The sequence below is a fragment of the Corythoichthys intestinalis genome, chromosome 20, assembly GCF_030265065.1.
Source record: "Corythoichthys intestinalis isolate RoL2023-P3 chromosome 20, ASM3026506v1, whole genome shotgun sequence".
Classification (NCBI taxonomy): Eukaryota; Metazoa; Chordata; class Actinopteri; order Syngnathiformes; family Syngnathidae; genus Corythoichthys; species Corythoichthys intestinalis.
Window position 1 is genome coordinate 17,766,686 of NC_080414.1, and position 22,940 is coordinate 17,789,625.

At 38.2% G+C, this 22,940-nt stretch overlaps 1 protein-coding gene across 1 annotated transcript in view; it reads left to right on the forward strand.

The window, feature by feature from the left end:
• The window catches only part of LOC130908423 (solute carrier organic anion transporter family member 5A1), a 62,042-nt gene extending 39,546 nt beyond the window's left edge, over positions 1-22,496 (forward strand). Inside the window, exons 6-11 of the mRNA XM_057823827.1 lie at positions 5,046-5,210; positions 9,228-9,426; positions 16,797-16,956; positions 19,392-19,636; positions 19,702-19,766; positions 20,923-22,496. Coding sequence (XP_057679810.1) covers positions 5,046-5,210; positions 9,228-9,426; positions 16,797-16,956; positions 19,392-19,636; positions 19,702-19,766; positions 20,923-21,365 — 1,277 coding nt within the window. The 3' untranslated portion in view covers positions 21,366-22,496. The remainder of the gene's footprint in view (positions 1-5,045; positions 5,211-9,227; positions 9,427-16,796; positions 16,957-19,391; positions 19,637-19,701; positions 19,767-20,922) is intronic.
• The last annotated feature ends 444 nt before the right edge of the window (positions 22,497-22,940 follow it).

Sequence of the window (22,940 nt, forward strand, 5' to 3'; positions counted from 1 at the left end):
CATGTCATACTTATGATTGTCTTATAACAGTCTTATGGAATCACTGTCAAATAAAGCGTTACCAAATACCATAACTAGTAATTAATGAAACAACTGGAACAGTAACTGAAGAAATAACTAGCACAGAAATGAATTTTGATTGGTATTTACATCTGTAGCGCTGCAATGCATGCTAGGAGGCATGGTGGACGACAGCAGTGTTGACAGCAGGTGGCAGCAGAGGTTGACTGTCTCCCCCTAGGGAGCAGTGATAGCCAAATGAAGCTTCTTGAAGCAATGAAGCTTTTCAGCCAACTGGTTCAAAGCTTCTTGGTGGTTCATTTGGTCTTGGTATGATACCGCTGTCAATTAAGGGTTACCGATTAATATCTTTTGGTGTAAATATCCCATAATACAGCGAGGATAGCCGCGGCTTATAGTCCAGTGCGGCTTATGTATGAACAAATGTCATTTTGGTGTCAAATTTGGTGGGTGGCGGCTTATAGTCAGGTGCGCCTTATAGTGCAAAAATTACGGTAATCTTCGTCTCATCAGACCATAGGACATGGTTCAAGTAATCCATGTGTTTTGTTGACATGTCTACAGCAAACTGTTTGCGGGCTTTCTAGTGTACCGTCTTCAGAAGAGGCTTCCTCCTGGGGTGACAGGAATGCACACCAATTTGATGTAGAGAACGGCGCATGGTCTGAACAATACCAGGCTGACCCCCCACCTCTTCAATCTTTGCAGCACTCCTGTGACGAGTCACATGACATTTTGCAGGGAAAATGACAAGCAGTACTCAATTTGGACATTTAGGGATGTACGTAGTTCCCATGCGGCGTACTCACTTTTGTTGCCAGGGGTTTGGATATTAATGGCTATATTTTGAGTTATTTTGAGGGTAAAATAAATGAACTCTATTATATTAGCTGCACACAGACTACTTTTTATTGTGTCAAAGTGTCATTTTATCAGTGTTTTCCCATGAAAAGATATATTTAAATATCCGCGGAAAAGCGAGGGGTGTACTCACTTTTGTGATACACTGTATCGATAGCCTATTTAACATGCTGTATGTATCTATATTATACTACTATCAAAATGACTAAGTTGGCTACAAATACATAATGAGCTTTCATGATTAAATTTTTATTTTCCCTGCAGTGCATCTTACAGAGAATAACGCACAACGTGACTACTCTGTTGTACAATGCCGACTCTAGTTTATTATCGTTAAAATATTAATGAATTAGAATCATGTTTGTCCTCCTAAAGAAACCAAATTAAAACAAAACAATATATATTATAATATATTTCCTTCGCCATCCTTTTTCAAAGATTTTTGAAAAAGCTCCAGGGACCCACTAGGGCAGCACTAAAGAGCCACATTTGGCTCTAGAGCCGCGGGTTGCTGACCCCCGACCATACCGATATATTGCCACACCCCACACAATGCAGACGTACTTCCAGGAATTTAAATGCGCTGCTGCAATCTGGCTCAGATTGGCCATGAGCTAATGATGTACAAAGTGCCCGTAATCTAATCAATTGCCACGATTAGTCTTCTTATCCAACGGTGTGAAATCCATTCAGATCTCCGGCGAGAGCATTATTGATTTAAGGAGGTTGTCTAATGAAGCAGGTAATTCACTGTAAGCGCAGTCAGTAGATAATGGCCTCGGTACTTTAGTGTATATTTTACTATTTCTTCCCTGAGCCAAATGAACCAGGGACCCCCCATTTTCCCTCTAGTCTGCCGTGGGCTTTTCCAGCTTTCCTAGCACCGTGTTTTCTTTTTTTAAATGAGCTCCCGGGAGAACGCAGTCACGATTCGTCTGACTAGACAAACTCGGCTGCCGAGCAATACGAGGCAGTCAAAGCCAGACGTTTTTTTTTTTTTTTTTAGCTGTGTAGTGCAAACGCAATAGGCGAATGAAACGCTGGCACTTCAAACTTTGGTGGCTTCAGATATGTTGGATGTTGTCCTTCAGATAACTGCAGACATTGAAATATGCTAGTGAATGAACATTAGGTATGGGTAACAAGCATCAGTCATGCGTCTACTATGTTTGACTTGGAGGACAGATTATTTGTTACTTGTGTGGAATTTAAAACATGTCATTAGTCTGAAAAGTCGGGATTTTAGGGTTACGTTATTTCATTGTTTGCCATTAGCAGTGCTAGACGTCAGTGTTGTTTTCGTCAACTATTACGATAACGAAAATATATATTTTTTTCGTGACAATGATGAGACAATAACAAGGCTAAAACGTGTCTTGGAAGATTAAAACATAACGAGACAAATGTCCGTTTTTGTCTGACTAGACAAAACTAGAACGAGACGAAAATGCGCCATAGTTTCTGTCACATGTGCACAATGTGTAACATTTTATGTGTACTATTAGTTAGCTTGCATCGTAGCAGTGTCTGATTGTGTCACTCATGTGATGTGCTGCAACTCACCAGTGTCCTCTCCAGGCGTGCTTGTTTTGAAAAACACATGGTAAAGTTTGTTTTGTTATCTTAGCAAGAGGGAATATGCAATGTTGATTTAGCCTTTAAAGTTCTGTCCTGAGTGACCATCAACACTCGAAATGTAACTCATAGCATTAGCTAGGGGTGCACGATATCCATTTTTTGAAACCAATACCGATATCGATAACTTCCTGCTCCTCAAAGCCGATACCGATATCTGATAATAAATATATAAATTTTAAAATGTATAACCTTAGTTTTTGAACACCTGGAAGTTTCCAAAAAAAAACAACTAGTGATGGATTCAACATAGATTTGCCTTTGTTCTCACCAGATTTTTCGTATTGACATGAGCAAAACAGTGCGTTTCAGTTCTGCACTGCCCAACAGCCACCTAAAAATGAATCCACAAGGCTTGGTCTTTTCTTGCTTTTATGGGAAGACACTCGTCTTAATATTGTGAAAGTACAACAGAAAAATGCACGTATCAAATACTGAATATACAACAAACTGCCCAATACACTTAAATACACAATTATTATATGTATAGCATAGCACATTAGCTTGAGCTACTAAAGCATTGGCTGGCTTCTATAACACAACAACTTATGAAGTTCTGTACATATGACCCTTCACCACAGAGGTAAACATATGTTGCACATCCATATGTTACAGTAAACATAAAATACTTACACTACTTATACTTACTTAGAAATATATATTTGACCATCACTGACTGTGGGTACTTGACACTGGACTTCAAATGGTAAATGGACAGTACTTATATAGCGCATTTATCTGCATGGTTACCATGTCCAAAGCGCTTTACAGTAGCACACGTTTACCCATTCACACACACATTCACACACCAATGGGGCTGCTGCCATGCAAGGCGCTGTCAGCCCATTGGAGGCAAATCAGAGTACAGTGCCTTGCCCAAGGGCACTTCGACAGTGGGCAGTCGTAGCCGGGAATCGAACCACTGACCCTTTGGTCCAAGGACAACTCCGGATACCAACTGCGCCACAGCCGCATTTTGGCATTTCCTTCTCCCCAGTTTTCCTCCAAACTCTGGCACCTTGATTTCCGAATGACATGCAAAATATGGTTTCATCTGAAAAAAGTACTTTGGACCACTGAGCAACAGTCCAGTGCTGCTTCTCTATAGTTTCAGGTTCAAAAGTGGCTTGACCTGCGGAATGCGGCACCTGTAGCCCATTTCCAGCACACACGGTGGCTCTGGATGTTTCTACTCCAGACTCATTCCACTGTTTCTGCAGGTCCCCCAAGGTCTGGAATCGGCCCTTCTCCACAATCTTTCTCAGGGTGCGGTCACCTCCTCTGGTTGTGCAGCGTTTCCTGCCACACTTTTTCCCTTCCCACAGACTTCCCACTGAGGTGCCTCTATACAGCACTCTGGGAACAGCCCTTTCGCTCAGAAATTTCTTTCTGTGTCTTAGCCTCTTGCTTGAGGGTGTCAATGATGGCCTTCTGGACAGCAGTCAGTCTTGCTCATGATTGCGGTTTTGAGTAATGAACCAGGCTGGGAGTTTTTAAAAGCCTCAGGAATCTTTCACAGGGGTTTTGAGTTAATTAGTTAATTCAGATGATTAGGTTAGTAGCTTCTTTAGAGTACCTTTTCATGATATGCTACTTTTTTGAGGTAGCGTTTTTTGTTTTTTCTTGACTTTTTTGCCAAAATCATCAATATTAAAACAATAAAAGGCTTGAACAACTTCAGTTGTGTGTAATGAATCTAAAATATATGAAAGTCTAATGTTTATCAGTACATTACAGAAAATAATGAACTTTATCACAATATGCTCATTTTTTTTTTAGAAGGACCAGTATACTTTTCAGGAGAGACAGATTCTGACCCAATATGGACTTCCATTTGGGAGAGTTCTAAAGACCCCTTCATTGAGCGAGCTGATTTGATGCAAATAATCGCCACAATAGAAACAAGTGTGACAACTGTTACAAGCCCAGTGGTGCGTCTTGCTGGAGGGGAACAGCTGCAGGAGGCATCCACAGGGGCTCGCCATCTGTCCACGCCACCCTTCTTCCCCCCCGGGAATGGAAATCATTAAACGTCTCCACAGTATTGCCATAATTCATCTGTAGTAACATTCACAGACGACCACCTACACCTTCACTGGGTTGAGAGATCTTTTATTGTCAAGAAGCAGTTTAATACAAAGCAATCATGAGATCTCGGCTCTCAAAATGATCTTTACAAGCTAGCCTAATCTGCCTAGCAACACCAGTGTATTTATTTCCACTGACCACATAATTGGCAAGTGACAGGATCAGAGCGGGGGCGCCAAATCATCGAGACAGCAACCTCGGGGCGCGTTTGCCCTTGACGGCACGAAGCAGGAATAACTGCCTTGCTAATGGACATACCGTAACGCATCTCTGGCCAATAAGTCATGAAAGAAGCTGTGTTGATCCTTCACTTGTCCCTATGGATTACTTATCCCCATGTAATTAGACGAGAATGTTGTGTTATGAGCACACATTGCCCTTTCTTTAATTGCTGCTTTCCAGTAATGAGTAAATGAGAGCTACATCTTGTTGTTCCACAGACCTGCCCAAGGCAGCGCTGAGAATCCTCAGCAACATGACCTTCCTGTTCGTCAGCCTGTCCTATACCGCCGAGTGCGCCATCGTCACCGCTTTCATCACCTTCATACCCAAGTTCATCGAATCGCAGTTTGGCATCCCCGCTTCCAACGCCAGCATATACACAGGTAAATAAAGTCGTGACCTCTTCGTAACGCTACTTCTAGTCATGTAGCATGTAAATTCAATCATGTTTCTCTTGTATTATGTATCCTTGAGATGGGTAATTCCAGAGTTAGAGGACATTTTGGCTTCCAGATGTTTTTGCTACATATTCATCAATAAAAGCTAATAAACTATCAAAGCTTAGATTACAGATCAGTTGTATATATTTTTTTAAAATAGCATGATTTAAAAATATATGGCGGAAAACACTCAGGTGACTTGAAATTCCGCTCTGAGACCCCCAATTAGGCCAAATTTCAAAATTGTCCTATATGCATGTGTGCATCTTTGGAAAGCTTAAAATCTCAATTTTCTGGGGGACGAAAAACTTTGAACTGGAGGCCATTTCTAAAAAAAAAAAAAAAAAAAAAAATTTTTTTTTGAAACAGCAAAACCCTATCTGGAGGATTGAGCACGCGAGAGATGCCACGACTTTAACGAGATATTATGGTATACTTACCTTGTTTTGCTCCAAAAACTCCATGTAGTATGTATCTCTGAGTGTCAAGAGACAGCTGGATTTTTGGGGGATTTTATGGGTGAAACATGGTAATATAACAAGGGTCGCGATGCAGAAATCGCAGACATCAATGAGTGGTCGAGAAGTTCTTTTTCATATATTTACCCTCCTAAATGTTGTATTTTAATTTTTCTTTGTTTGGATCGATTATTTATCATCTAACATATCGGAGAAAATGCGATAATAACAAAAAAAATTACAATTAAGCGATAGTTATGAGGTAGATATCCGTGACTTTTTTACAGACACCAATTATTTCTTTGTGACGTGATTTGTTTAAAAGTTTAAAATATGCGAGTGAAAAAGTTTATTAAGTCGTTTTTTCTTTAAACGAAATATTAGACATCAATAAATGATTCTAAGCTAAAAATGACGGACATTTTGAATAATGAATATGATTATCTACGTTTTATGGATGGGTTGCAACAAAAGAGGTTGCGCGACGTCTGTAAACGTAGGTTTTGAGGGTAAAACGGGCAAATTAAAAATGGTTCGGGGGCTTAATGCGCCATGAATCTGCTATGGCAGCATATAGACATATTGTTTTTTCAAACACAACAATTCTTTTGGCTTAAAATACATCAGTTTCTTTTAAAGAGGGTTGCAAGAGCAGAAACTGCTTTTTCAGTCTTGTCTGTGTTTTCCGCCATATATATTTACATTATTTATCATTAATAACAGTAACAGGGTTGCAAATCTTTATAGTTATATTAGGGCTGTCAAAATTATCGCGTTAACGCGCGGTAATTAATTTTTTTAATTAATCGCGTTAAAATATTTGACGCAATTAACGCACATGTTCCGCTCAGACAGTATTCTGCCTTTTGGTATGTTTTACAGCAAGGCTTTTTGTGCTGTCTAACAGCGAACTCTTGTGGTCGCTTTGCGACATGGTTTATTGTTTTCTTGCCAGTTCAATATGGCTGCACGACGTCTCGGGCTGACTCCTACGTTGTAATGTTGTGCTTATATGATCCTTGGACAAGATTTGTCCGTAAGTATGGTTGTTGTAAAGAATGTACATATTATGTTAGTAAGCGAAATGTTATATTTTTTCTATGGGATGCTTTTTGTGTATGTTTAGTGAACCTGTATAGCGTGCTAAGCTAACAGTGTTGCTAATGCAATGCTTGTGGTATTTTTTTTTGTAGTTTTACGACGGTCTAAAGAGGACAATGGTTTGAGGCCATTTTATTAATAAATCAGATGAAAAAGGAAGAAGTCTGATTATTAAGGCGTCGTTCACTAGCTGTTTAGCTTTGAAAAAAGTAGACGCTTCGGAGTGAGGACAGCATAGACAGATTTAAATGACAGTAGAGTGAAATGCCCACTACAGTCCTTATGTACCATATGTTGAATGTATATATCCATCTTGTGTCTTATCTTTCCATTCCAGCAATTTATTTTACAGAATATATATATAATTCACAGAAAAATATGGCATATTTTATAGATGGTTTGAATTGCGATTAATTGCGATTAATTACGATTAATTAATTTTTAAGCTGTAATTAACTCGATTAAAAGTTTTAATCGTTTGACAGCCCTAAGTTATATATATTTTTTTGTCAGGAAAAGAAGCAGGTGTTTAGCTAGCTTTTATTGGTGAGGAAAAATGTACTTTTACAGTAAAGAAAAATAATGTTCAAAATAAACTACGGCCAACCAGCTTGCACCCTAAAGGTCTAATAATAATAATTATGACATGTTACTACAATGGGCATTAATGAATGCTTATGACAGACGTCATTAAGTGTCATCCGACAAATTATGTCAATAACTCAATTTATGTCCAGCTCGGATCTTTTACATCGATTCAAAAGTGAGATCATTTGCCGAATGACACAAAATGACATTTGTCGTAAGCTTTTGTTAATGCTCATGGCAGTGTCCTGTCATAATTATGATGGTCTTATGACAGTGTTATAGCGCCATTATCAAAAAAAGAGTTACCAAATACCATAACTAGCAATTAGTGAAACAACTGAAACAGTAACTAAAGAAATAATTAGTACAGAACTTGAATTTTGATTGTTATGCCCATCTGTAGCGCTGCAATGCATCTTAGGAGGCATGTTGGACAACAACAGTGTTGACATCAGGTGGCAGCAGAGGTTGACTGTCTTCCCCAAGAGAGCAGTGATGGCCAAATGAAGCTTCTTGAAGCCAAGTGGTTCAAAGCTTCATGGTGGTTCATTTGGTCTTATGAGAGTGTTATGATGCAGCTGTCAGATAAAGTGTTACCGATTAAGATCTTTTGGTGTAAATATTCCATAATGCCGTTTTCGTGTCAAATTTTGTGGGTGGCGGCTTACAGTCAAATTCGCCTCATAGTCCAAAAATTACGGTAATCAGCCCTGAGGATCAATGCGTCCCAGGATAAGTGAATCAATAGAATAGAATAGAAAGCCTTTACAGTATTGTCATTGTACTGAGTACAAAGACATTTAACCTTCGCCAGAACAGTTTGGAAATAAAGTAAACTGGCAGCAATAAAGTGACTGGCAGCAAGTGGTTATGTGGTAATATAAAGTGCGTATATGTATGTAATTTACGGTACTCAGACTAGGAGGCAGATGCGCTCTCAATATGATATATAGTGCAAATGACAGTTCGCGCATACAGTAGATATTGATGTAACAGTGCAAAAAATGCTATAATGTAACTGCAAATATTGCATAAGCACTATACAGTAGTAGTAGCAGTACCCAGATTGAAACCAATGTCTGAGAACATATGACTTGGTGAGATGCGTGTGACAATGTTGTGGCATTAGCAGTGCAATGACAGTGATATTTCAGTGCAAACTTGAGTTGAGAAAGAAACTGTCTCTCAGTTTCTCTCAGGAGTATGTGGGTTATTTAAAATTTCATGGGCGGGAGGTCCAGTGTTCGCCAACTCTGAAAATGACCCAGGTTTCGATTGTCCAGCCCATCTTTTTAATAGCTTTGAATGAAACTAACACAAGAAATCACATTGATGCAAGCAGTCATTATGAGAACACTTAAAAGTTCACGTCGACTTTTCCTAGTGTGAGTCATGCTGTCCTGCTGACTTTGATTCAGTAATAAAAGTGCTCCCACCATCCCTTGAGTGGAAGACGTTTATTACGCGGGCACATCTATTTCTTTCCCTTTTAATTTGTCCCGCACTAATCTAATCCTTTAGTGGTGTTGATGATGCGCAGCTCGCGGGATTAGCGCAGTGCCGACATGGCCGCTAACAGCAGGAAGACGTGTATTTGTGTCCAAGTATCTTGCTGGTCAACATATGCTCATTTCTAGATGCACACGTGCTGTTTGTTGCCAGGATACAAAGGGTATGGGGTGGTGCGGTTGCTATGGACACCCAAACCATGTTAAAATGGATGCAATGAACAAGAACCAGAAGAAACAAATGGAATCTATTTTCATTCAAACTGGAAATGATCTCTAACATCTTCTTCTCTTTCTTTTTCTAGGTTTAATCATTGTGCCAAGCGCAGGCGTGGGTATCGTGCTAGGCGGCTACATCATCAAGAAGCTAAAGCTAGGTGCTCGCGAGTCGGCCAAGCTAGCAATGATCTGCAGCGGCGTGTCGCTGCTCTGTTTTTCTACGCTCTTCATCGTGGGATGCGAGAGCATCAATCTTGGAGGCATCAACATACCTTACACCACTGGGTGAGCACGAAAAGGTTTTAATTTTCCAAATTTAGATCCCAAGCAAATTTCACTTAGCAGCATGAAATTTGGTAGGCATGGCAACCTTGCCATTCTATGATCACTCCAGCCTGTTCAATCACATAGCGTGTTTAAAGCACCGTAAAAAATTAAAAAATTGACATTGAGCGCTGGCCTCAACATGACTCGAACCTTTCTCCTAGTCTTAATTTGGCATTGATTGACCACGGAAAACCGACAAAAAAAACCCTAATTGTTGAAAAAAAAACAAAAAACTAACACATTTGTAATTAGTTTCCAGAGGTGTGTAGTAACGCGTTACATGTACTCTGTTACATTTACTCAGTTACATTTACTTGATTAAATTTTTGAGAAAAATGTACTTCTAAGAGTAGTTTTACTAAGCCATAATTTTACTTTTACTTGGGTAGATTTGTGAAGAAAAACGCTATTCTTACTCCGCTACTTTGGGCTACATAAGAATCGTTACATTTTTCCTCTTTATTCTGCAGATTAGATTTTTTTTTGCTATCGATGCTATTGCCAAGAGTAGCGCTACTAATTTCACCAATGAGACGTCACAACAATAATCACATGACTCCATTACACCAATTAGATAAATAAATAAATTAATTAATAATTAAAAATTAATAAATAAAAATAATTAGTTATAATTAAATAAAAACTTTAATCACAGATTTAAAACTCTCTCCCAGTTTTTATTTGGCACCGATTGACCACAGAAAACCAGAGATATGATCCTTTTAATTTCCTAATAGTAACTATGAAGGAACTCCAGTATTCACTACTCAAACTAGGAACTATTTTCTCCACTATTATGCTTCATTACTGTTTCTTTCCTCTCTTTAATGATTTTTTTTTTTTTTCCTAAACTTTGGCTTCATGTGTTTATGTTAGTTATTGTACCCCATCATTATAACAACAGTTCATATAGGTAAAAAAAAAAAAAAAAAAAAACATTGTTTAAAAAAAACAAACAAAAATAAGCAATTACTCAAAATGTTACTCATTACTTGATTATTCTTTTAACTGGATACTTTTTTACTTGTACCGTATTTTTCGGACTATAAGTCACAGTTTCTTTCGTAGTTTGGCTGGGGGTGCGACTTATACTCTGGAGCGACTTATGTGTGAAATTATTAACACATTATTATATCATTTCACATGTTATTATGGTGTTTTGGAGTGACACTGATGGTTTGGTAAACTTGTTAGCTTGTTCTTTATGCTATAGTTATCTGAATAACTCTTAAAAGCTATGTTACGTTAACCTACCGGCCACATTTGCATTTCGTTGTTCATGCGTCATGTAACATTATCATACTGTACACTTATTCAGCATGTTGTTCTCTATTGTATTTGTATTTTAAATTGCCTTTCAAGATGACATATCTGTTCTATGTGTTGGATTTTACCTAGTAAATTTCCCCCAAAAATGTGACTTATACTCCGGTGCGACTTATATGTTTTTTTCCTTTTTGTTGGGCCTTTTATGGCTAGTGCGACTTATACTTAGGTGCGACTTATAGTCCGGACAATACGGTACTTGAGTACATTTTTTGGATGACTACTTTTACTCGAGTAATATTATTTTGAAGTAACGCTACTCTTACTTGAGTAATATTTTTGGCTACTATACCCACCTCTGGAGTAGACCCACAAAAAAAGTCTTCAGAAACTAAGTGTAGAAGAACTTGGGACCAATTTTGTTTTAGCTCACCGTTTTAAGACCATTTTGGCCATTTCTACGAGAAAACAAGTACCTCTGCAATTCTTTAAAAATTCAGCCCCGGAAACTAACTTCACTTAGCAACAGTGTTGTTAATTTTACTTTAAAAAAGTAATTAATTACAGTTACAAATTACTTCTCCCAAAAAGTAATTGCGTTAGTAACTCAGTTACCTGAATGTAAGAGTAATTAGTTACTTGGCAAAGTAACTAGTGATATATTTTATTTTTTCTCAAAAAAAAAATCCAAAAAAAAACAGGTCACACAATGTGAAGCTTAAAGGGTTTGGGGGACAATTGGCCCTAGCCCAATTCTTTACCCTCAACTTAACTAGACAAAAGGGTATTGCGATAACTAGCTAGTAACCTTTGCTATGTGTGGAAGTCATTTAAAGTTGTGAATCAATCGTTAAAGTTGTTAAAATTTCTCCCGTTATTGCATTAGTTCCCTTCTGTCTACTTTAAACATGTGTAAGTTTTAAAACTGTTTCATCATTTAAAGATAGATTTAAGTTAAGATTTTGTCGATTTAGGAGCATTTTAGATTTAAAAAAAAATTACTTAGGTTCGCTAGGAAGGATCTCTACATCAGGGCCTTCCTGAGAGGTCTACTGCTTTAAGATGGCGGCTGTTTACAAACGCATGTAGTCCTTAAAACATGTTGGCAATGCAGCAGTGTCTGTCATCTGCATCTAGTTCTATAATATGATATCTACCGTGTCATGTGGGTGTAGTTTGTCGGCTATGGCTGCAGTCAGGTATTATTGGAGCCACCTAGCATCGCGGTTGCAACGGCGTCTTCCCCACTCCTGCTCTGCTCTCGTCCCCGTGAGTCCGTTTCTCTCAGACTTTTTTTTATTCAACCAACTTAGTAACGCATAGTAACGCACGCCTTTCCCGCCTCAGTAACGGTAACGGCGTTGCCAAGATGAGAAAAGTAATTAATTAGATTACTCATTACTGAAAAAAATAACGCCGTTAGTAACGCCGTTATATTGTAACGCCGTTATTAACAACACTGCTTAGCAATATGAAAAAACTCATATAGCCGCGTGGACACACCAAAAACTCTCAAGAACCCATTGTGCAAGAGAAACAGGAAGTTAGCATTTGTCTTGAAAGTGGACATTTTGAAGCCATTTTCCAGGAGTTCTTCAAAGACTCTTCTTGGAAACTCCAAAGTCCACTTCACAAGTTTGGAGCTAGGCCAAACTTCCCAAGCGTGACAAAGACCACATTATCAAGAGATTTGTAGTCGCCCTCTATTGTTTATTGCTAGCTAGATTTGCAGGGGTCCTAAATGCCTGCTGTAAATAGCTTGGAAATAGTCTTGGATGTTGACATCACTCAGAGTGGTAATGAATGACAAACAACACTCACACATGTTAATCACTCTGTCACCTCTACTGCCTCCCTGAATTATGCTAGCATCATACGTATCGCTTATTAGTCATATATTATGGGCTGGCCACTCCTATTTTTGGTTTCTTTTACCAACATGAGAATGAGAAGGGATAAATATTAGAACGGATGAATAATAATAATGGTGCTGCTTGTCAAACTGGCTGAGATGGGCAGAATGGTTACTTGCACCTGCGTGAGGAATGTGGAGCTTGTCCTCTTTTTTTTTCTTTATTCCTGGGAGACTTGTCTGCTCTCTGGATTGCCCGTCTAGAGACCAGCACTTGGAAATAAAAAAAAAACACAACTTAGTAAGCATGAATAAGGTTGTCAATTTGACCTTAAATGCATGTTACAATATACATTTTTGTAGAACATGTCACATCACAGTTAGCAGTACACCGTAATCACAATTCAGTGATTCCTCGTTTTTCATGGTTAATGGGGACCAGAACCCGCCGCGATAAGTGGAAAAACCACGAAGTAGCCACCCACCCCCACCCGAAAAAAAAAAAAAAAAAAAAAAAAAAAAAAAATATATATATATATATATATATATATATATATATATATATATATATATATATATATATATATATATATATATATATATATATATATATATAGGTATTTTTGAGTGTTCAAGGTATCTATTCAGATTTGATATTGGAAAGAGATATACAGTACATGTTTAATTTAAAAAATTAAAAGAATTTTTAAAAAGTATTATGTATACAGTATGTGTGTATATATATATATATATATATATATATTAGGGTTGTTCCAATCATCTTTTTTGCTCCCGATCCGATCGTTTTAGTTTGAGTATCTGCCGATCCCGATGTTTCCCGATCCGATTACTTTTTTTTGCACCCGATTCAATTCCAATCATTCCCAATAATTTTTCCCGATCATATATATTTTGGCAATGCATTAAGCAAAAAATGAATGAAACTCGGACGAATATATACATTCAACATACAGTACATAAGTACTGTATTTGTTTATTATGACAATAAATCCTCAAGATGGCATTTACATTATTAACATTCTTTCTGTGAGAGGGATACACGGATAGAAAGACTTGTGACTTTGTATATTGTGACTAAATATTGCCATCTAGTGTATTTGTTGAGCCTTCAGTAAATGATACTGTAGCCATGCCCAAATGCATGATGGAAAGTGGAACCATGACTGTGCGTAGTGCTACCAATTGATATATCTTCTCTGCGTTGGGAAATAACATAAGGTGTGAAAAAGATCAATTGCTACCTTGCTTCCCCACATTGCTTCCCATGATATTTCTAATCGTAGGGAGAGGGATTGTAAGGCTTTAGCCAATTAAAAAAAGGCTCCAAAGGCTGCCAAAATTCACTCCACTCATTTCACGCTGCTTTTTATCTCTCTATCTAGGTAAAACGGCGTCATTACAGATTGAGCGCGACAATGCGTGAGTGGGTCGTGCAGCGAATGCATTAATTGCGTTAAATATTTTAACGTGATACATTTTTTAAAAAAATTAATAACCGCCGTTATCGGGATAAATATGATAACCCTACCTTAAGCCTAAACTAAAGACTCTGGATGAGTGTAACATATTATGTCTGTAACGTTAAATACAATTAGAAAACGATTTAATTAAAAAAAAAAAAAAAAAATATATATATATATATATATATATATACGTATATTAAAACGTATATTAAAAGAAGGCATGGTCGATATTTTTTTGCCGAATCCGATACTTTGAAAATGACGTGATCGGACCCGATCGATCGGGATCACATCTCTAATATGTATATATATATATATATATATATATATATATATATATATATATATATATATATACAGTGCTGCTCGAAAGTTTGTGAACCCCCTCAACATTTTGGAATTTTCTATTATTTCAACCTGATTTCCTAATCAATCAATTCAGTAGTTTTTTTTTGTTTTTTTAACAGTTGTGTTGTCGAGACTAAATTAAAAAGAGTTTTCATCAACTGATGTAGGTGCAAAATTGAACTGTTTGGTCACAACCAAAACCGCCATGTCTGGCGAAAAGTCAACACCGCATACCACCAAACGAACCTTCTCCCAACAGTGAAGCATGGAGGTGGGAATGTCAAGATCTGGGCTTGCTTTTCATCCTCAGGACCTGGACAACTCCACATAGTCCAGGGAATCATGAATTCTGAGGAATATTGTCAAATCCTAGAACATAACCTGACGCCATCTGTTTTGAAGTTAAAGCTTGGCAGAAGGTGGATCATGCAACATGATAATGATCCAAAGCATTCCAGCAATACAACCAAGGAATGGCTGAAAAAGAAGAAGATTCGTGTTCTGGACTGGCCCAGTCAAAGTCCTGACCTAAATCCCATTGAAATGCTGTGGCGGGACCTGAAGCGAGCAGTTCATGCCAGACGCCCATCAAACCTCTCTCAACTGACTGCGTTCTGCAAGGAAGAATGGGCAAAAATCCCCCAAAGTAGATGTGAGAGGCTGATTAGTCACTACAGAAACCGTTTGGTTGAGGTAATCTCTGCAAAAGGAGGCGCAATATCCTATTAACTGAAGGGGTTCACATACTTTTGCACACATGATATCTGAGTTTTTCTTAAATCAACCACTTTTGTTAAATAAAGAATGACAATATAACTATTTCTTTTGTTTCAGTCCATTATTTGGAATGTCAGTATTGTGGATTTGGGTATAACTTAACATTTAATAAGGTTATTTTAGTTTTTTTTACAAAAAATCTGACCATCGCTGTGGGGTTCACAAACTTTCGAGCAGCACTGTATATATATATGTATATATATATATAGTTTTTTAAGAACTTCTAATGTATTAATTATGATGTTTAAAACATGTTACTGCCCACCGAATTATTTCAAAACAATAATAAAGTACAAAAATGCTTGCTTCATGGAATGCGTCCATTCAAATCCGCTCAAGCTGCTCGCTTACACACAATAAGTTGCCACAGCAACTGTTCAAGTTACACGATGATTGACGCATGCGGCTCGTTGAAGTTTCCACTTCCATGCATCTCTGGCAAGATCAAACCTTAATGTCTGTCAATCATTGTTAACTTTAATAAGCAACTCCAGTGCACTACCTCACCAAGAAAAGGAGCAGGAGGGAGAGTGAGACTACGAGATCAGATCGGGACAGCTCATCTGTATTTATTTATTTATTTTTGTAATGAGAAAACTAAAAATCCGCGATGGACTGAGGGCGCGAAGTTTGAAGCGCGAAGTAGCGAGGGATCACTGTGTTGCGGGATGTGTCAAGGACTCGTCAAAATACAGTATTTTATGCACTTGCACGATTAAATTTGAACCAAAGTGATAGTTCAATTAAATGAAATAAAACTGAAAAAAAAAAAACTCAAAATATATTGGGGAAAAATATTAGAAACTAACCCAACAATTTGATAAGTACAAATAATAATATTTTTGAAAAGAAATATACCAAGTAGGGCTGTCAAAATTATCGCGTTAACGGGCGGTAATCAATTTTTAAAATTAATCACGTTAAAATATTTGACAGAATTAACGCACATGCCCCGCTCAAACAGATTAAAATGCCATCAGAGTGTAATGTCCGCTTGTTACTTGTTTTTTGGTGTTTGGCGCCCCCTGCTGGCGCTTGGGTCCAACTGATTGACCTCAACAATGGCGAGCTATTAGTTTATTTTTTGATTGAAAATTTTACAAATTTGAATAAAACGAAACATTAAGAGGGGTTTTAATATAAAATTTCTATAACTTGTACTAACATTTATCTTTTAAGAACTACAAGTCTTTCTATCCATGGATCGCTTTAAGAGAATGTTAATAATGTTAATGCCATCTTGTTGATTTATTGTTATAATAAACTAATACAGTACTTATCTACCGTATGTTGAATGTATAAATCCGTCTTGTCACTCTTGTGTCTTGTCTTTCCATTCCAACAATAATTTACAGAAAAATATGGCATATTTTATAGATGGTTCGAATTGCGATTATTTATGATTAATTTTTAAGCTGTAATTACCTCGATTAAAATTTTTAATCATTTGACAGCCCTAATACCAAGGTTCCACAAAAAAATCCAAAATACACCCCAATTTTTTTTTTTTTTAAGATGCTAAATAAAAACACAAAAACTGTGCAGGTGGACACGACAGCTCATTGGCAGTAAACCTGAGTGTTTTTGCACTCATTTTTCAGCCCGACATTGACGCTGACGCACAGAAATCTGACGGGAAGTTGCAACGTCAATTGCGGCTGCCGCATCCACGAGTACGCACCCGTGTGTGGATCGGACGGCATCACCTACTTCAACCCCTGCTTGGCCGGATGCAGCGCTGTGGGCAACGACAGCACCGGGGTAAGCGCTCACACACACTCTCACTCTTGAATCAATGCTGCCTTTGTGGAACTAACAATGAGCGCTGGATGAAACAAACTGTAATGGACCTTGTTCCCCATAACTCAGATTTTGAACATGTTATGATCCTGCCGACATGTGAAATCTGTACAGCCTCAATCATTAATTTAATGGAAAGAAGAAAATAAATGCGTTTTACATGTAGATTTTGTGCAAATATGAATTAATGTGTCTATACAGACACCTTCATTTACAAATATAGTGGTACCTCGGCATACGATCGCTTCGACACACGATCTTTTCGACATCCAACGTAAAATTTGACTCGCCATTTGTTTCTACATCCGACGACATGCTCAAAATACGCCGATTTATGACAACGCCGCAGTTTCTTTGTTTTCCCGCAAGACGGACGCACGGCGGATTTTGTTGTGAGAGAAATCAACATGAGTTCCAAGAATGTTAGTGCAAGTGGTGAAAAAAAGAAAAAGGTGAGGCTTACCATTGAAATGAAGATGGAAATGATAGCAAAATATGAGCGTGGTGTGCGTGTCCTTGAACTGGCTCGACAATACGGCTGTAGAATGTCTACGATCTCGACAGTCCTCCTCCGAACTCTGTTCGCCAGTCTTTATGTCTTAAAGTGACAATTATTATTGTGGGAGCAACGCCAAAAAATCGCCAGCTTCGTCAGGTTTTCAATCATTTATTTCAGAACTTGTGCAACACAACATGCATACTAGTGATGACCAATGAAGCTTCTTGTGAAGTTCCGAACCACTTGGCCAGATTGATTGGCAATTAGTTAAATTATTAGGTATTATTATTTTTATTTTTATCATTATTATTACTATTATTATATTATTATTCCGATTTTTAGTCATAATTTTCTTGTTTTGCTCTATGTAATTGCGATTTGCAATAGTATCAGAAGCATTTATTAAGCATATAGTGTAGGTTTTCGGGCTGTGGAACGAATTAATGGAATTATAATGTATTCTTATGGGAAAATCCTGCTCCACATACGACCATTTCGATTTACAAAACCATGTCCTGGAAGACCTCGTATGCAGAGGTACCACTGTAATAGCAATAGTACCCTCTGCTGGCAACTGAAATTACCATATCTGCTCTAAAATTTTGTGAACATTTAGTTTGAGTTGGTCACATGATAATTTACAAAAATTCTGGTCAAATTTTGTTCTTATTCAAGCCCCCCCAAAATAGTTTACATGCATGGATAAGCATTTTAGTCTGTTGTATGGAGAAAATGCATATTCATATACAAAAATATTGAAACCCCAATCATTTATTTGCTGTAAAATGTAAATAAATAAATAAATAGGGATTTTAAAATTATGTTGAAATGGAAAAATGTCATGACAACAATGGTGTGGGGACTAATTTAATTTAGTTCAGTTTAATTTAAATACCATAATTTTCGGACTATAAGCCGCTGCTTTTTTCTCCAATCTTAAATCCCGTGGCTTTTAGTCCAATGCGGCTTATTTGTTGATTTATTTGGGTATAGGTAACATATAAGACTGTCATAATCATGACATGACATTATCATGGGAATTAATGAATGCTTATGACAGATATCATCAAGTCTCAAATTACGGCAAATTATGTCACTAATTCCATTTATGTCTAGCTCGGATCTTTTACATGCATTCAAAATGGACATCATTTGCCGCATGTCACAAAATGACATCTTTATCTGTCATAAGAATTCATTAACGCTCATGGCAGTATCATGTCATAATTATGATGGTCTCATGACAGTCTTATAACGCCACTGTCAAATAAAGTGTTAACAAATTCCATAACTAGCAATTAATGAAACAAGTACAAGAGTAACTGAAGAAATAATTAACACACAACATGAATTTTGATTTTTTTATTCACATCTGTAGCGCTGCAATGCTTGCTAGGAGGCATGTTGGCAGCAGAGGTTAAATATCTCCCCCAAGAGAACTGTGATGGCCAAATGAAGCTTCTTGAAGCAATGAAGCATTGCAGCCAATTGGTTCAAAGCTTCATAGTGGTTAATTTGGTCTCATGACAGTCTTATGATGCCGCTGTCAAAGAAAGTGTTACCGGTTAATATCTTTTGGTGTAAATATCCCATAATACAGTGAGGACAGCTGTGGCTTATAGTCCAGTGCGGCTTATCTATCAACACACGCCGTTTTCGTGTCAAATTTGGTGGGTGGCGTTTTATAGTCAGTTTATTTTGCGAAAATTAGGATATATGGACAAAATATTTGATGAAAAATACACAAAAAATTTTCACCAAATTAACAAATTTACAAAAAACAGCTACTACACAAAATACATATACACCAGGCAAAGTATGTCAAATATAATTCAAACTGAATCTCCATTTTTATTTCTTTCTTTAAATTCATACATTACGGCTTGTTATGGGTCAGATGCGGAACTACACGGAGTGCAGCTGCGTGCAGAGCCGTCAGGTGATCACGCCACAGTCGAGCGGCGGACCCGTCAATCAGCTGCAGCTGGTCATCGTCAAGACGTACCTGAACGAGAATGGCTTCGCCACCTCGGGAAAGTGCGACCGCACGTGCAACACGCTCATCCCCTTTCTCGTCTTCCTCTTCATCGTCACCCTCATCACCGCTTGCGCGCAACCCTCCGCCATCATCGTCACGCTCAGGTGAGGTTTGCGCTCGCATAAGGGCTTTCACCTGTTAATGTGTATAATATTGTTTGTTTTCTCAGGTCTGTGGATGAAGAAGAGAGGCCTTTTGCTCTGGGCATGCAGTTTGTCCTTCTCAGAACTCTTGGTGAGTACCGTATTTTTCGGACTATAAGTCGCGGTTTTTTTCATACTTTGGCTGGGGGTGCGACTTATACTCAGGAGCGACTTATGTGTGGAATTATTAACACATTATGATATAATTTCACATTTTATTTTGGTGTTTTGCAGTGACACTGATGGTTTTGTAAAGTTGTTAGCATGTTCTTATGCTATAGTTATCTGAATAACTCTTTATAGCTATGGCCACGTTCGCGTTCTGCCTTTGGCAGTGTATGTTCAATTGTATTATTGACTTTTTTATCTTGAAATGGATGCATTTAGTTTGTGGCGCTTTCACGCCCACGTGAGGGCGCACTCGCACTTGTTTACGTGACACGCCAGAAGAAGACGGACAGCTACGTAGCTCTGAGTGAGTGAGTGAGTGAGTTAGCTAGAGAGAATAGACGGATGCGAACCTACTTTCATTGTTTATGCTTTTAAATCATCTCTACAGAGGCAATGCCTGCGTGTATCATCTTTTCTGTTGTTGTTGTGTGTTTTCCACCCGCGATCGGACACTTAGAGCCAGTTGTGTGGTTGTTTGAACGATGTGCTAATGATAGCGAACGCATGCTAACCTGTTACTTATTACTAATAGTACCTAATTATCATTTATTTACGTTGATGCGAACCTGTTTTCTATCGAGGACCAAATTGATTCAGAAAATTATACGGACGTCCAGCATTGTCTTTTGCGAGTTCGCTGCATAGCCAGCACAGGCCGTAGCGTAGGACAGTATATTCACATTTCGTTGTTCATGCACTGTACAGTGTACATTTATTTAGCATGTTGTTCTCTATTGTATTTTTATATTAAATTGCCTTTCAAGATGACATGTCTGTTCTATGTGTTGGATTTTATCAAGTAAATTTCCCCCAAAAATTCGACTTATACTCCGGTGCGACTTGTATATGTTTTTTTTTTCTCTTCGTTGGGCATTTTATGGCTGGATCGACTTATACTCAGGAGCGACTTGTAGTCCGAAAAATACGGTATATTCAATTTACAGTTCTAGAAATGATTTCTTCATTTTATTTGATGGAATTTAACTGATGTGAACGGTGCAATGCTCCCACCAAGTGGTGACAAAGACCTATAGCACCGCCTTCTCTCATTTCTTGCAATGATGTCATTTCTCCAGCGTACATCCCAACACCGATCTACTTCGGGGCAGTGATCGACACCACGTGCATGCTGTGGCAGCAGGACTGCGGTGTGCACGGCTCGTGCTGGGAGTACGACGTCACCGCTTTCCGCTTCGTCTACTTCGGACTGGCCGCCAGCCTCAAATTTGTGGGTTTTATCTTCATCTTCCTCACGTGGTACTCCATCAAGCACAAGGAGGAGCGGCCGGAACGTTGGCGCGCCAGCCCTCGGCCGCCGCTACCCCCGCCGCCCTTGCTCCTAGGCACCGTCAGCGAGCTGGTGGGCCACGCTGGCGGCCGCAAAAGCCACGCACGCACGCGATCCTGCCCCGTTTTCATTCCGCCGGCAAGACCCGAGGCGCCCGCCGCCGCCGCCACGCTGCTGCTCTGCCACGGTAGCCTCAAAGCATTGACGCCAAGACACTCCGCCCATGTTTGAACCTTGCGAAAACTTCTTCTCTACAAGGGCTGACTGACATGCCGCCATCTTGGTGCTAACTCATGTCACACTCAAAGCACAAACTGTCTTCTATGCAAGATTACCAGTCTGTCTTCACCTTCAACGAAACTACTGTCTGTCCCAAAGATGTGATCCAAAAGCGGCCAGAAATAACACTCGGGAACAATTTCGAAAAACAAATTTTGTCAACAGAATTATTTTTCAAATTGTTTCCCAGTGTAATGTAATAGAACAACATGTATCTCAAGGCGCTACTGTACAGCTCTAACTGGACGTCCACTTCCATGCCTTTCTGTGTGACTCTTCCAGTCTCTGGATATCGCTGTTGCAGCCTGGTGATGACACTGACAGTTGGACACGTGCATAGATAAATTGACTGAATGTGAACAAACCTCAAAAATTTTCAGCCCCCAAAAATGTGCAAAAATACATCAACATAATGATCTTTTGTACATAAGCATAATGGTTACCACGTTGACTAGAAATCAAATAAGAAAATAGTGTTTTGCTACAATTTGATTTTTTAAATAATATATAGTATTGCTGCAAATTTTAAATTGGTCTATTAAAAGTTGTTTTAATTTCACCCTGGTGCATTCAAACGATCATCCTGTAAATATTGATGATTATCATTGATAAGTGCAAATAGTGTAGAGTAGTTGAAGCATACAGTATTTATGAACTAATATTTCAAGACAAAAATACAAAATTGAGTTGTCTTTCTCAGTGCCTGAACAGTATTATTGTCAAGTTCAGCAGTCAGGACTACACTTCCCACAATGCACTTCTTTCCCCTCTCAGTGATTATTATTATTATTTTTTTTCTTTTTTAAATGTTTTTGTTACAGTTTTGTAAAAACATTTGTAGCAACAGGAGCTTAGATAGAGCGGACCTCATGATGATGACGATGAATATTATTGTTGTTCAAATAATTCCCTGTTGGGAAGCAGTACAGTAGTCCGAAAAGCTCTTAATTGCGTCGTTGGTGTTCCTCAGGAGCAGAAGTGTCATGTCAATGTTCATCTTTTCTTTTCTTTGTGGACATTTGATTTCCAAATGACTTGAAGACATTCACGTTTGTCATTAAAAAGTTAAAAAAAAAAAAAAAAGTCTCATTGTTGTCAATGGACGCATATGGTTAAAAAGCGAAAGTTTTTGTTACCACATATAGCCACCTGGGGGAGTATAATGATGGACTGTACATTAGTAACGGCTCTAAAGCTGTTTTTTGATAAAATAATAATTTCGTTTTCTGTGAAGAATGGAGAATATCTTACATAACTGTGAGTACTGTTTTATTTTCTGTTCCGTTTGTAACAACTTAACTCATTAACTTGAAGGTTTAGTACTGCATCATAGATGCTAAATTACTAGCATTAGCATCAAGCTAGCGTACCGAAAGAGGAAAGATGTGGTAAGTACGCAACGTGCAGTTCCCTTAAATTTATGTTCATTTTGAGGGCAAACTTAAACGGGAGTGATATTAAACTGTTCACAGCCTTTTTTATGAAGAATTGTTCACTACTACTGAGTTGAGTTTGACCACTAGCGCT